The sequence below is a fragment of the Opisthorchis viverrini genome (assembly GCF_000715545.1).
Source record: "Opisthorchis viverrini unplaced genomic scaffold opera_v5_137, whole genome shotgun sequence".
NCBI lineage: Eukaryota > Metazoa > Platyhelminthes > Trematoda > Opisthorchiida > Opisthorchiidae > Opisthorchis > Opisthorchis viverrini.
Window position 1 is genome coordinate 978,426 of NW_008751790.1, and position 13,669 is coordinate 992,094.

The 13,669-nt window shown below is 44.9% G+C and overlaps 1 protein-coding gene across 1 annotated transcript in view; it reads left to right on the top strand.

Moving 5' to 3' along the window:
- Window positions 1-1,472: 1,472 nt before the first annotated feature.
- T265_06465 (hypothetical protein) overlaps window positions 1,473-13,669 on the top strand; it is a gene marked incomplete at both ends in the record, with an annotated part of 25,507 nt that continues 13,310 nt past the window's right edge. The window contains 5 exons of the mRNA XM_009171733.1: window positions 1,473-1,737; window positions 7,214-7,306; window positions 9,501-9,621; window positions 9,666-9,740; window positions 11,929-12,212. Coding sequence (XP_009169997.1) covers window positions 1,647-1,737; window positions 7,214-7,306; window positions 9,501-9,621; window positions 9,666-9,740; window positions 11,929-12,212 — 664 coding nt within the window. The remainder of the gene's footprint in view (window positions 1,738-7,213; window positions 7,307-9,500; window positions 9,622-9,665; window positions 9,741-11,928; window positions 12,213-13,669) is intronic.

A 13,669-nucleotide genomic window follows, 5' to 3' on the forward strand; every position in this document is an offset into this window, starting at 1 on the left:
CCCCCCCCCCCCGAAAAAAAACAAGCACGCAGCTGAATGGACCAGAACTTTCCCAAGAGGGTCCACCCTCTTCTGGAAATGATATCCCACCTCTTATTCAAAAAGACAATTACAGGAGACGGGATAACCTGGCATTTCGGAAGACGTGTAATCGCTGCATATAAGATGTCCGCCAACGGAACATACGGAAAAACATCACGGTACTAGGCCTCACCCGTAATCAACCAGCTATAAACTATGTACCGTAGGCACATTGGTTCTAGTTGCTACAGTTCCGAACACCGGAAAGTGGGAGAGTGAAGGACAGCCAAACCCTGGAGGCGATGGCATATTTAGTTACAGACCTCCGAGGCCGTGCGTTGTTCCAGATTCACCCTCCACAGTTCTACCGCGGCTTCGGGATCCAGCAATGATCACGGGATTGTTGTTAAAAGTGGTCGGCCCGTCAAGGTGTCTGTCTTCATTGAAGACTGTCGTGTCACTTTGACCCTTGAGGATTTCCCTCACAGGCGGTTTACGGGGACCCTTCTTACGGGTCAACTATAAAAGCTTTCGGACATTCCAACTTTCATGGACCTTTTCCATTTCCCTAGCCTTCAGGGTTGCTGCGCACATCAAGTTTGACTTGGCGTGTTCCTGTTACACTGGACAGGCAGCTGCGTTTGTCATCATTGCCCAGATAAGGCCATCACCTCCAATAAGTTGCTCTCATTCCGTTGTTCTCTGTAGCTTTGTTGAACAGTGCCGTGGCAGCTGGAACCACTGCACTTCCATTCACAATTTGTGAGCTCAATATAATGAACTGAATGAGCTGAACTGAAATTCTCCTCATCTGTTTAGGGAAGAGTTTACACTAGGCGTGCGATCCATATTGCTCTATGGATCAGAGACGTGGTCCCTACGTGCAGAAGACATACGGAAGATGTCAGTGTTGGATCATCGTTATGTCGGAAGCATTGTGTTATATTCTCTTTGCTAATATGTCAGTCAGAGTCGTCAGTTCACCGGAATGGAGAAAGCTATAGTGCAAACAAGTGGATCGTTCCGCGATATGGAATTCAACTAAACCAGAATATAAAAAGTGCTAACAGTCTAACGGGATGTCAGTGAGAGGCTGAAATGTTAAAACAAGGTTTCATTATACAAGAAAAATCGTTAGCAAAGTGGATTTGTTCGTTTGGAGTAGTCCTAACAAATTCGTCAGGTCTGGTCGTAACATCCGATAATACTTGGATACGCCAGATGATCTTAGGAAGAAGGAACTCTCCCACAATTGATGAATTACTCACGCTTCATTGGCTGCGCTGGTTGGGCCATGTACTACACATGCCGGAAGACCGTCTGCCCCATAGAGCTTTGAAATCGTGCATCAGAAGGTACTGCGATGGTAGCAGTGGATGGAACCTCAGATGAGAACTAGTCTGGATATCGGCGACACTTCGAAGTGAACCTAAGAGCACGGTAAACAGCATGTGCTAACCACAGAGATAGCAAGCTTAGCCAATCAGAAAGATGTACCATGAAGTCATGATTGTGTCGTGTACAAAAGCGTCCTAATACGTTTGTAAGCCACTGGTTTTCAACACTTGGCGTTGATTTTGATACGTGTACGAATTTAGATACCACCTCCCTTTGTCTTGAATCTCATGGTTTCATTCCAGGAGCGGTGCGATTTGTCTAACGGAGAAATATCTCGTTATAGTCGACAGCTTATTCTCCCGCAGTTTGGTGTCACAGGTATGCAGTTTTTTCCACATACATCTGTGTATATTAGGAGTTATGGTGTTTGTCTTACAAAAACTCACAATTGTCAGGATCACCCATGTCAACACAAATGTATATTAGTTAGATGGCCTTGTTCGGCTGAATTCAAGAAACTGTATGGCAGAAGTATGCAGGAATAGAAAAAGCCACCCCAGCTCAGCTTTGCCTACCTGATTTGCTTATCAGCACTGCATGAAAGCAATCCTTTTCTTAACAAAGGCACTATACCTAGATTTGTTCTATTCCATCATATTCAAACGCGTGTTAAATAAACGGGTTATTTTGTCGTTGGCAACAGGGTCCTGTGGTATAGGTTCTTCTGCAAATACCTCTTCGAATGATCAAGCAACATTCGTGTTGAAAATAGGAAAACAAGTTCCTGGGCCCACCAGTCTTCCAGGGTTCGCTCAATGGGTCGCCGAGGTACACAAACCGCCACACCACGATAAGGTCCAGTCTCTTCGTGTCGGGGTGGAACAAATCATGCAGCCCTGTTTCTCTCAAAGAAGTTTCAACGTATTCCATGGAAGATTGCGGTGCTGTTACAATCGGAACGCGTGGGCTGCTTCATTATACGGCCTACAAGATGGACCAATGCCTTGGCCAACGTGAAGTTAGGTAAACCTAGCTAGTGGTGTGAGGAAAACCGCAGACAGCAGATAAGGTACTATCACCTTTCAGAGTAGGTTACTTGTGGGTACCGTGTCGGTGGCTGGTACACTGAGGCTCGGGAGTATGGTTGTTGGTCAGGTGGTTGCTAATCAGTTGCTGATCAACCACCTGAGTATGGTTGGAGTCGACAAGGAGGAGATCCAAGATAATACATCTACGACCGCGTTATCTGAGCCGAAGGAGTACCTGATGCCATTTGTGGAACGCGAAATAAAATCCAGGTATCAGATCTTGCAGTTTGATCATGCATCACTCGGCGAAGTGATGGAGAAAGTCGGAGGCCTGTGATAGGTAGTAAAATACTTGTCCTCAATATGACGACCAGATGTTCGCGAATGGTCGAGCGGTAGCTCCGTTAGTTGTCTGAAAAACGATAAATTCATGTTGATAATGGGTTCCAGGCCAAGGAAGAATTGGTGAGCGTATGAAACTCGGGAATGGAAGTGACCTCGTCTCCCAGGATAATGATGTCACTTGAGTTAATCACATGGTCAAGCAATGTAATCGCCCACATTCGCTTCTGGTGGAGTTCGTGTTGCTGCGAACGTCCAAGAATTTACGGGTATCCACAGCATGTTGCGCACGGTCGAACCTGATGGCCTAGGTGTCGTCTCAGTTAGGACAAGCGAATTCGAATCCCCAAACGGCTGGGTGAATTGTTGAAACGTGTAGGAGGTGTGATGCCGGCCAGCGAACATTCTAAGAAACCCTAGAAGACCGGATCTTTTGGTGACATCAGTTCTCTGGACATCTGTACTCCGAATCACATACAATGTCCGTCTCACTGAAATTTATCAATGCCCCAGTCGGGTCATAGATATATGGAATCCGAGTGTCGACTTTTAAAATGATGTTATATTGGTCTCCAGCAGTTGATGAAATTCTGTCGAATTCTGGGCAAAACGTACTCACCGCACATACACGGACTGATTAATTATTACTATTACTACTACTATTATTATTCGGTAGTTTCGATCGATCATTGGGATCGGCTAGTCACACCAAAGTCCACTTTTCCAGAAGTAGCGTTTAAACTGCTTGCGATCGCCATCAAAATGTCCTCAATATCGAGCTTAAACTGATAAGTCGAAGTTCTGGAAGAACAACGTACCAAGGGTACGTTGTTTTCTGCTGCTACAGTTTCGTTCATCTGAAAATGGAGGAGCAAAGGAGATATAGCCAAGCGCGAGAGGCGACGACATGATAAGTTAGTTCGGAAAACGGGATAGCTACGCACTGAAAGGTGACAACTTTAGTGCACGAATGCCACCGCCTGCTTGACTAAACCACGTCTTTTATCGTTATTAACCACAGGTGGTTTGATTCCCGGAATCTCTATCCAGGGAGGCGGTATTTGTCGACCCGATTGAGTTTATTGATTAGTGCTTTAGTACCTGGTTGCCAGCTTATAGACTGTACGAGTCTGAAGCTGTCACCTTGTCGTGGTATTAGGGCTTCAGTAATGTACTGGTCCTGTAGACTATGTTGGCTGGAACTCAGTTCTTCGAGTTTCAACCGTGCCAGCCTTGTTAACGTGAACATATATATATGAACATATCAGCTTCTCTTGTCTAGGCTTAGGCAACCTGGCAGTATTCCAGTCCTCGTGATTCCTTCGGGTGGCATGGCAGTTAGGCACCGAAGGGGTGTTACAGCTGAACGATCATCTTATCTTGCCACCTCACCCGAAGTTTCGAAACAACTGTGGAGGCCGTGTATGGCTATGACAACTACAGTATCCGATAATTCAGCCTAGCTCTTAACCATGATTCCATAACACGGGAGTCGAAAACCAGGACCTGAGTGAATGGGGTCTGGACGACCGAGACATTCCTAGTTGTGGCGAAACCACGAATGAATGTAGACAACGTAGAACAAAAACGTATTAAAACGGTATCTGCTGCAGGCTCATAAAAGCAGGCACGTAAAAGTAGGAGCCCGCACAATCGAAACAGCACTTCCAAAGGTGTGGCCAATGTATCCGACTTCAGCTTCGCGATTGTGAATTGGTTAAGGATATCTGTAGGCTTCGTGGGGAATTTCAAACGTCAACGTAGTGGACAATACAAACCGGAAGGAGGCAGTTGGTTACAAGATACTGAAAAATATTGAAGACGCTGATAAGAGGATGAAAAGATGCTTGTGACGGTAGATTGTCTTTGCAACACCCAGTGCCCGTTGCATAAACCTACCTAGCACAAAGTTGGCCAGTGACTAAATGATAAACCCCGTGTTGAATACCTGGATCCTCAGGTTTTTATGGTTCACCCCACTAGGAACTCAACTGGATCGATACCCCCAGAAAGCTTGCCACTGATCACTGCGCTCCAGCAGCCAAGATCCTCATCCGTTTTTCCGTCGAAGTGTAAAGTCCTACGAGCTGCTCGACTGTATTCATGAGTTTGGTTTGGTTGTCATTTCGAAGATGTTGTTAACGGCACGTAGGCGGTCTCAGTTACGGGTTTCCACCGGTCATTTTCGAGCTATTGTGGCTTGCAGTTTTGACTCCACTGGTCGCGAATAGCAGATATACTAGTGAGGGGTGAGACTTCGTGACTTACTTCGTTGACTTCCATGAGTTCTTCTATAACCGTCGTGTGCTTCACGACGGAACTATGGAAGTGGGTAGTCACGTGGCGGAGGGCCTGAAAGACTCACCGAACCAATTCAGAGTGTAGCTGTCCTGGTAGACTAGGGAAGTTCTTTGTTTGCTAATCTGGCAATTCCACCAGACAGTACGACGGTTGTAGGTTCCAGGGAGGCGGTGAAACACGAAACACCCTATGCACAAAGTATTACATTTAACTTTCTCTCATGCGCCTGACAAACAACGAAATTCGTACAATAAGGAAGCGGGCTATTTGGAGGAGAGGAATATTTGTACTCTCAATTTGGTGGTACTTGAAGCTACTGTCACTAACTATCCTCACTCCCGTCATCCTTGCACTATTTCAATATATTTCACACAAACGGCTTTCTAAGAAGCCGTTAAAACACTAGTCACTCGTAGATGCAGTCGAACAGACAAACCGTAAGGGGCATAATCCACATCTTCATAGGATTTTCAACTCGACTGATGTAGGACAGTGACTCACGACTTAATCTACCCAATTGACCTTCAGTCGCTCGCTGCATCGAAACTTTAGTACGTATCTCGCTCGGTGATAATTTGTGCAAGACTAGTTTTGTTGGTCGACCATTTTGTCAGCTATCCAGGATGACCACCCGGGGTTTATTTTTAATGGCCATAAGATGCTCTAGGAATACGAAACTAAACAGTCAGAGATCCATACAGGATTTTAGTAGGCCTGGTTCAATCGGTTTGTTAGTGGCTGAATTAGATTCTGACATAGGTAAATGATAGGTTGGCTTGTGCAACTTGTAATCGTGTTAACTAATCCTCACCGCCTGTTGAACTGCACTGTTTTTCAGACGCATCTAAAAAGCTTGCAGTGTGTCCTCTTACCTTCAGATGCTCAGTAAGAAGCCCTAATGTTAGGTTATTTTATATGATGCATGTCTCGTGTTCCCGTATCAAATACATTACGCCTCCCCCTAACCTACATCCTTCGTACTGTCTGGTGGAATTGCCAGAATAACAAACAAAGGACATCCCTAATCTATCAAGATAGCCACGTTCTGAGTTGATCCGATTAGTCTTTCAGACCCCATCCACTTCCAGAGTTCTGTCTTGGATCACAAGACGGCCACAGGAAAACTCATGGAAGTAAGGCAGTGAAGACGAGTTGCTAGCGACAACAACTCACGAGGTCTCACTCCTTAAAATCTGGGGAGAACTTCATTAATACGATATTTGCCTTGCTTTTGGGATTGAGATTATTCATGGCTGATTGTACAGAGTTCATAACTCACTCTTTCTTCCGAAACGGTACAAAAACAGATCTACGGCCGACTGGATTGGATGCGGATTGCTGATTAGATTACCCTATTTTGTTGTTCAGCTGCCATCCAGCCCTTCAAGCCTGCGTGGTTATTGAATCTTTCTTGAGCCTGAAACTGTTTCGTGTTCCTGATTTATGACCATCATGTATACATGTGTGAAACAATTACCAGTTTATATTGAAGTTATTACGAAATCAAAATAACGTTTTTGTTTCGATTTGTGTGTCCTTGTTATAGGAATGTTTGTAGTTGAATGCTTCATTTCAACGGGGTAAAGATTCCCGTGAGCTGACTAGCTGGAATCATCACAGCTCATGAAAATACCACGTGTTCTCCCATGTGCAACCTAGCACAACGTCATGAATAACATATGTTCAACGTTTTCAGGTCATACTTAGCATTTCGTCAGTTCTGACAAACGTATGTTTGGGGACCGACATCGTATTTAGACTGAAGTGATCCAAACCAAGGGTTTAGAGCTTTTCAACCGTTGTTCGAGGATACAAATGTACTCAACATACCAATTAATCGTACTGAAGTAATCGAGCTACTCAACCGTTCTGTAAGTTTCGCTTTGCCTTGTTCTTTATGCTACCTTGATCGATCATCGTTGATATCAGCACTTGAGAATTCTGCTGCGCCCCGTCTTTCATCGGATCCTTTTGTTAAGAAATGTAGTCAGCCTAGCTTACTTAATTTCCGAATTCTGAGTGTGTGAACCAGGCGAGGCTAGTACGGATTATACGTTACATGTAATCTCAGACCCCGGCTTTTACTAATGTTACATTGTGTGCTGATTAATAGGACACTTAAATCTGCTCTTTGGGTTGCTTTTCCTCTCATATTTCGACCCCTTATCGATTGCCGTTCACAGGTCAATTGAAATTGCGCTCGAGCCGCGTACTTATTGTTGGCTGTGGTGGACTTGGATGCCCGGCTGCGGTCTACTTGGCGGCCGCTGGAGTGGGTAAGTGACTAGTGTCTATTTCGTCGAATAGCATTCAATCTTTCCAGCTGAAAAGTTGGTCGGTTGGTTTTTGCTGGTTCATTTTTCCATATATTTGGCTACTGGGCTTCAGGTTTCCCGAGTGTATCGGTAGGCTTCGATCCATTCAGCAAATGTAGCACCTGAGAAGACGTACGTATTGCGGAAAGATTTGGAAAGATTTTCGTTTGGTTACATTCATAGCCTGTTCTACCTGAAACGTACTCATTGCAGTGTGCGCCTCACGTCTGTGGTTTTGCTCCTCATCTAATCGGTCACGATTCGAAATAACTTCTTGCATTTGGAATCCGATTTCGGAATTGAGGAGGGTGGCATACAGTCCTAGCTGTTGCTCGCTCATATTTCTGTGAAACCCTTGATTCGGATTCCGTCACGAACACTGTCCGATATGCTGCGCCATATTGTGGCTCACTCTTGTTAAAAGATGAGTTTGTTTCACGTGGCCGGAGAACTGGGCATTTTTGTTAACCACCACAGGATCTCACTATGCGCATGGGATTCCAGAACCATTCGGCGTTTGTTCTAGGCCCGTGGCCTTTGGAGGATGGAATATCCAGTTCACAATTCATTGGGAACTGTGGTAACTCAAGCCAAAACACCCTTGCACACGCCTCTTGATGAAGTTAAACCAGTTTATCCTTCCTTTCTGTCTATTTAGCTTCCATCATGCCTATCCATTTGTTGTCTGTTGGTGTCACTGACGGACTGTCTGATCCGTTTGCTCTTCATGTAGGATCATCCATCCAGAATTCCGAATGTAACCTTTGTCAACACATCTGCTTATGTTTAGCAAATAATCAAACCAGTTGTCATTAGTGCCGCGACCTGCGCTTTTTGCTGGACGCCGAGTACTCCAACTAGTGAGCAAGGGCATACCATATGTCGGTTTGACGGTCTTCACAGTTAGCTTGAATACTTTGAACCTACTCATTGAGTTTCTTCTCTATCAGCTATCATTTTATCATCATCATCATTGTCAGCTGTATCAACCGCGTACTCGTCGTACAGTGGTTGTAGCTGCCGCAGTTTCGTTCACCGATGATTTGGGAAGGAGGGGTAGGTAGCTGCGCATCGCAGGCGGGAGTGATAAATTGGTGCATAAATCCAGCATTGTCAGTGGTCTCTCAAGTGGAGGGGGGTGGAAAAGGAGCTATGCATTGAAGGCAATAGCTTGGATGCACGAGCGCCATTGAGGGCGCAACTGGGCCATATCTGACGATGTCTCTAGCCATTGATGTGGCCCGTCTCGGAGTCCCCATCCAGGAAGCCGGCAGTGACCAGCGCAGCTGAGTTTGCTGGTAATGGTCTTCATTTTATGACACCTTATGATGTTGTGATAACATGAAATGTTCATAACATCGGGCATCTACCTGGTTAACCACGGAATTCAACAAGAGGGTAATGCATTTATAATTAAACAGTGGTCTCCTGACAGGATCTCTATAATCAAAAGTTTAACGTTCTGTAACTCCCTCCCCCCGTGCAACGCTTGCATGATGATTTTAACTCAGCGTTCCGGGCCACGATTGAGACCAGCATTGTTGTTTAATCCATACATTGGTTATGCAACTTTACAAATTGGTTTATCGGTTCGAACCGGACACATTTCTTACGGAACAAGCTACTTGCATAGTAGAAGCGATAATAATACAGCTCCATAGCTAATTCATATGCGTCTGTTGCAGGCGTGCAACATGGTGAGTATATCATCACCTCAGTCATTCATTGTAGACCATCTTATTCCGGCCAAGTTTGGTACACAACTCCGTTCGGTTCACAACGATTTGTGCTCTTAAATAGGGCCTTGGAAATTTCATTTGAGTTAGATAAGTGCATTTTTAATCGTGCAAGTATGCCTCAAAAATGCACTTCACTACGACAGTGAGGACATTGCAACGGATTTCGTGACCAGTTAATTACAACCTTAGTAGTTGAGTGCGGTCAGCGGATAAGATAATAAAGGTCAGTTAGATTGTAGCATCCTCACAGCGGAAGACAGTATGGTAGTATCCACTAAACAGTGTTTATTGACAGAAATTGGCCCGTAGTATAATTACGGCTTTTCCGATTATAAAAATGGTCACTCATTCGTTTTTCCGTCGGGCGGATTCTTTTCCTACGTTCATACAAGTCTCTATTTCTGGTTCTATTTCAGGCACAATTGGTCTGCTTGATGACGATGTTGTCGAACTGAACAATTTACACCGACAAGTGGGTCACTCAGAAGCCACTGTAGGTCAGCCAAAAGTGTCCTCCCTTTCTAAACGTTGTCGCGAGTAAGTAGTCGTGATTCGATCTGAAACTTGCCATTCACGTACAGAGTGAATTCGGGCACCAATATTGAAGAGTGTTTCGCACATCTGACAAGCTCAAATGCGCTGGACATAGTCAGCAAGTGAGTACTCGAATTTATGGCTTCATCCGTACACTTTACCGTATACTCCTTTGGATTGTAAGGAAATTACCGTTATCTTCTCTGAGAGCTTTAACCATCAGTCACCACGCAAAATCTACCCATATACTTACCTAGATTCTTTCTTTTCACCCCGTTCCCTCTTGAAGAGATGCTAATCAGTCATCTGGGAAAATGCTAAGAGATGAGTGTACGTACCTGTTCGTTTACAAGTTTCCTGTATCACCGTCATCTTAAACAGCAAAGTCAGTACAACCACACTATGTTTACTCATCTTCAAAGTTTTAAAGCGAAAAAGACGGAAGGTAGCTGGTGCTGGCAAACCGCAAGCACTCTGGATTACCCATACCTTCAAACTTTCAATGAGACAATCCGGACGGAAATTGGCAGCTTGAATGCCACGGACACAGGGAACATGTTCAGAGACTGCTTATTCTAAAGTTGCCTGTGCACTTTGTGAGTGCAGGATACGCGCCGAATTATTTCATGATGGTGGTTAGATTTGTTTTTGGTTCATCTTCATACATGAGGGCAATGTCATGTGTATACTGCAGCCCAACAGGGTGCTCACCAGCGACGATTTGAACACTAATTTTAAGGCCTTCCAGCGCTTTCTTCGATGACTCAGTTGATATAAGGACCACTTCCTGTTCACATCATTATCCCCTGTTGAGCAGGCGTGGTTAGAAGCACTAAATCATCGACAGAATCGAGCGCGCCCTTGGAGCCAGCAGCAAGTTTGTGGGTAACTTGTGCATATGGAACTGATATAGCATCTGGTGGAGTATGGAATTGCGATCGAGGCAGCTTCTACGTGGTGGAGCTATTGCTTACTGCTCACTAATATGGATCTTGTGCGCCTTTCCAAGAAGGCTGAGAATCGGGACGCCACTAGTTGGAATCAAACACACCTCTGTGGTTACTACGTACATTGTTTTTTGAAGGTATCCATCATCATCGACCCCCTCCCAGATGCAACGAAAAAGGGTGAATACTGGTACCGCGAGAAGTTGTATTATGAGGCATTCTGAAGGTAGATGTGCACTGTTGACGGCGATAGGAACTTGAGAACCGTCAGATGTCTCCCTCTGGTCGTCAGCATTTCCGTATTTTCAGTGGAGATTTCATCCTGTCAATGAAGCGAACTTATCCTGAAAAGCCGAAAACCACAGTGTACGTGCTTAATCCTTGTCGAAAACCATCTGCAGTGCGTATCTGACGTAACTAAGATAGCTTCGAACCCACGACCTTCCGGACAGTGTTTGAGCACTTGACCATTTGACCACGAGTGACTGATCGGCATCTTGATTAGCTATCACTAAGACAGGAAATAGCTCCATTCATTCTTTAGTAACGGAAACCACATCACGTGATTATTTATTGACTGGTTCCTCGAGTGATAACTTCCTAGAAGGAAGTTTCACACATCCAGTGAACTTGCCCTTCCTCTGAGCTGCTTATTGCTTCATTGTTTCCATTACCTGGATTCTGCGTGGAGTATACGTACTATAAATGAAAAGCCTAATAGAGACCTTGTCAGTTGACCAGTTTAACGGCATGTCACCGATGCGTCACAGGTACACGTTACTCACACTAACCTTCATAGAGTACAGACTGTCTACTAATCTTCAATTACCTGGAGATCACGGACGTCTCCCACTTTAGTACTGCCTCGTATGAGTGTGAATGGGAGCCTGAATGCAATACTCTGTCTCGTCTTCATCCACTCTAACGTTTCTTATTAAAAGTTACTTATAGATTAATATAGCTTTGCGAACGATGTTGGCCTTTTATCCAACAATTTTTTCCAAGAAATTGAGGCTGTCGAGGAGTTTTCTTCAGCTGTGTAAAAAAACTGAGGCCATTTCGGTAGTACTTCTAGCCAGGCAGCCAGCTGTGTAAAAAAACTGAGGCCATTTCGGTAGTACTTCTAGCCTCAAAAGGCAGCAAGGTTCAAGTGATAGTACTGTTGAGTTTTTGTTCCTTCTTCGTTTGGTAATATTTAAAGGTCGGTGACAAATACGAATTCCCTGAAATACTGGTTATACTGGATCTGTGCGTCACTCCCCTCCTAATCGGGGTGTAGCTGCATGTATTGGTGTTGATGGTAGTAGCCTATCGATTGTTGAGCTCATCATGAATGGCGCTGACCATCAACTAATTGTTTTAGGTACGACGTCGTCCTGGACTGCACTGACAACCTGGCCACACGCTATCTGATCAACGACGCATGTGCGGTTTGTGGTCCCAAACCGCTAATAAGCGGGAGTGCATTGCGCCTGGAGGGACAAATGACCGTGTACTTGGCGAACCGAATGAGGACAAAGGAAGAGGTTGAGTCTAACCGCCCACTACCAAGAGAAAATCGTGCGCCGTGCTTTCGCTGTCTGTTTCCTGTCCCACCTCCAGCCACAACGGTCCAAGGCTGTTCTGAAGCTGGGGTTTTTGGTGTCGGTAAGTCACACTGGGAGCAGTCTATATTCCAGCTTGGCTTTCTGTGTTGCTTTATGATGTTTCGCACTTTTGATGCTTTGAATTGCCCAGTAAATCAAGCACTTTTAAGAAGCGTGTTCAAGGCCAATCGAAGCGGTTAATTTGATCCACCGCCAACACCACGCTTGCAATTTGTTTTGAGCTTCTATGTGTCCTACATTTTGACCTTTTCCTGAAATGAATAGGTCTAGCGTTTCCAAAAAAAAGTGTGATCGGACCCCTAGAAACTGTTACCTGGCCTTTTGGTTGGTTTTCTCAGGTTACTTGCAGTAGAGTGTTTACCCAGCGGTTTTTGTTAGACATTCGGTACAGTTGTGTGAACGTTTGATTCTCGGTTTCAACGGTCAGAACAACCCTGCTGCTGGCAAATACTCATACTGTTTCCATAACAAATCATCGATCCTCACCTACAATTGGCTAATTGTCAAAATCATGGGCTCGTTATCTTAACTAGCATATGGGCATATCCTAAAAAGCTCAGCTGCTCGCGGCTCTTCCCCATTTTGAGGATTCATCGGGTTAGTGCAGATTTTTTACCGGTGAGTTCGAACCGTTTTCTTAACAAATCCATCCTGAAAGAACGTGCAGTCGTGTATTTGATGGTCCGTACACTCCCTAATCAGCTGTGACAACTCTGGGTCGTGAGAAGTATGTGATGCGGATCACCGTTGATATTGGCGCCGAAAAGGTACAGGTTACCTAGGGAAACGGATTAGGAAGAATAGTATGCAAAGGATAAAACACGAGTTTACGGAAGATAACGAGGACTTTCTGCGTTTGTTTCACGCATTTTAGGTAACTCTGTTCCGGTCAGAAGCGTGATGTTTAGAGCTGAACCTCCATTGAATGGTTCTGAAATAAACAGTAGCTACTCTGGTTTGACTGATGACAAGCCCATGTGCTGCCCACCAACAGGTTAACCGCAAAACAGTTGCATCCGACCCTGGTTGATTAGGTTCAATGTGTAGCATAGATACGAAACGTTGGATGACCGGAACTGTCAGCGCATGCGATCACGAAGAGACTGGACCTTACCTCGGTGTAGTGGCTTGTGCGCCTATAGTGCGAGGTGTTCGTGCGACACTCACAGTCTGTCACACCAGACTGGCCAGTGGTTAGCGGTCTGTCAGACGGTCTCCTGGTCCTGGTCATCCAGGTTCGGGGTCGGAACATGTATGGCGACCCGTTCTGTAAAAATTGAAATGCACTTGTGTTTCCTGCCAAGACCCGCATTTCAAGCCAAAAATCGAAGATACTAATCGTTCTACTCTCTATTTATGCGCGCACTAGCAGTGTCCTAGCTCAAATACAACCATAAATTGCTCACTTCATCATCATCATCATCAAAGACAGCAACATTAGTGTTGACACTGATGCTTCACTGCCGTACAACCATAAAGTTCGTTTAGTTATATATA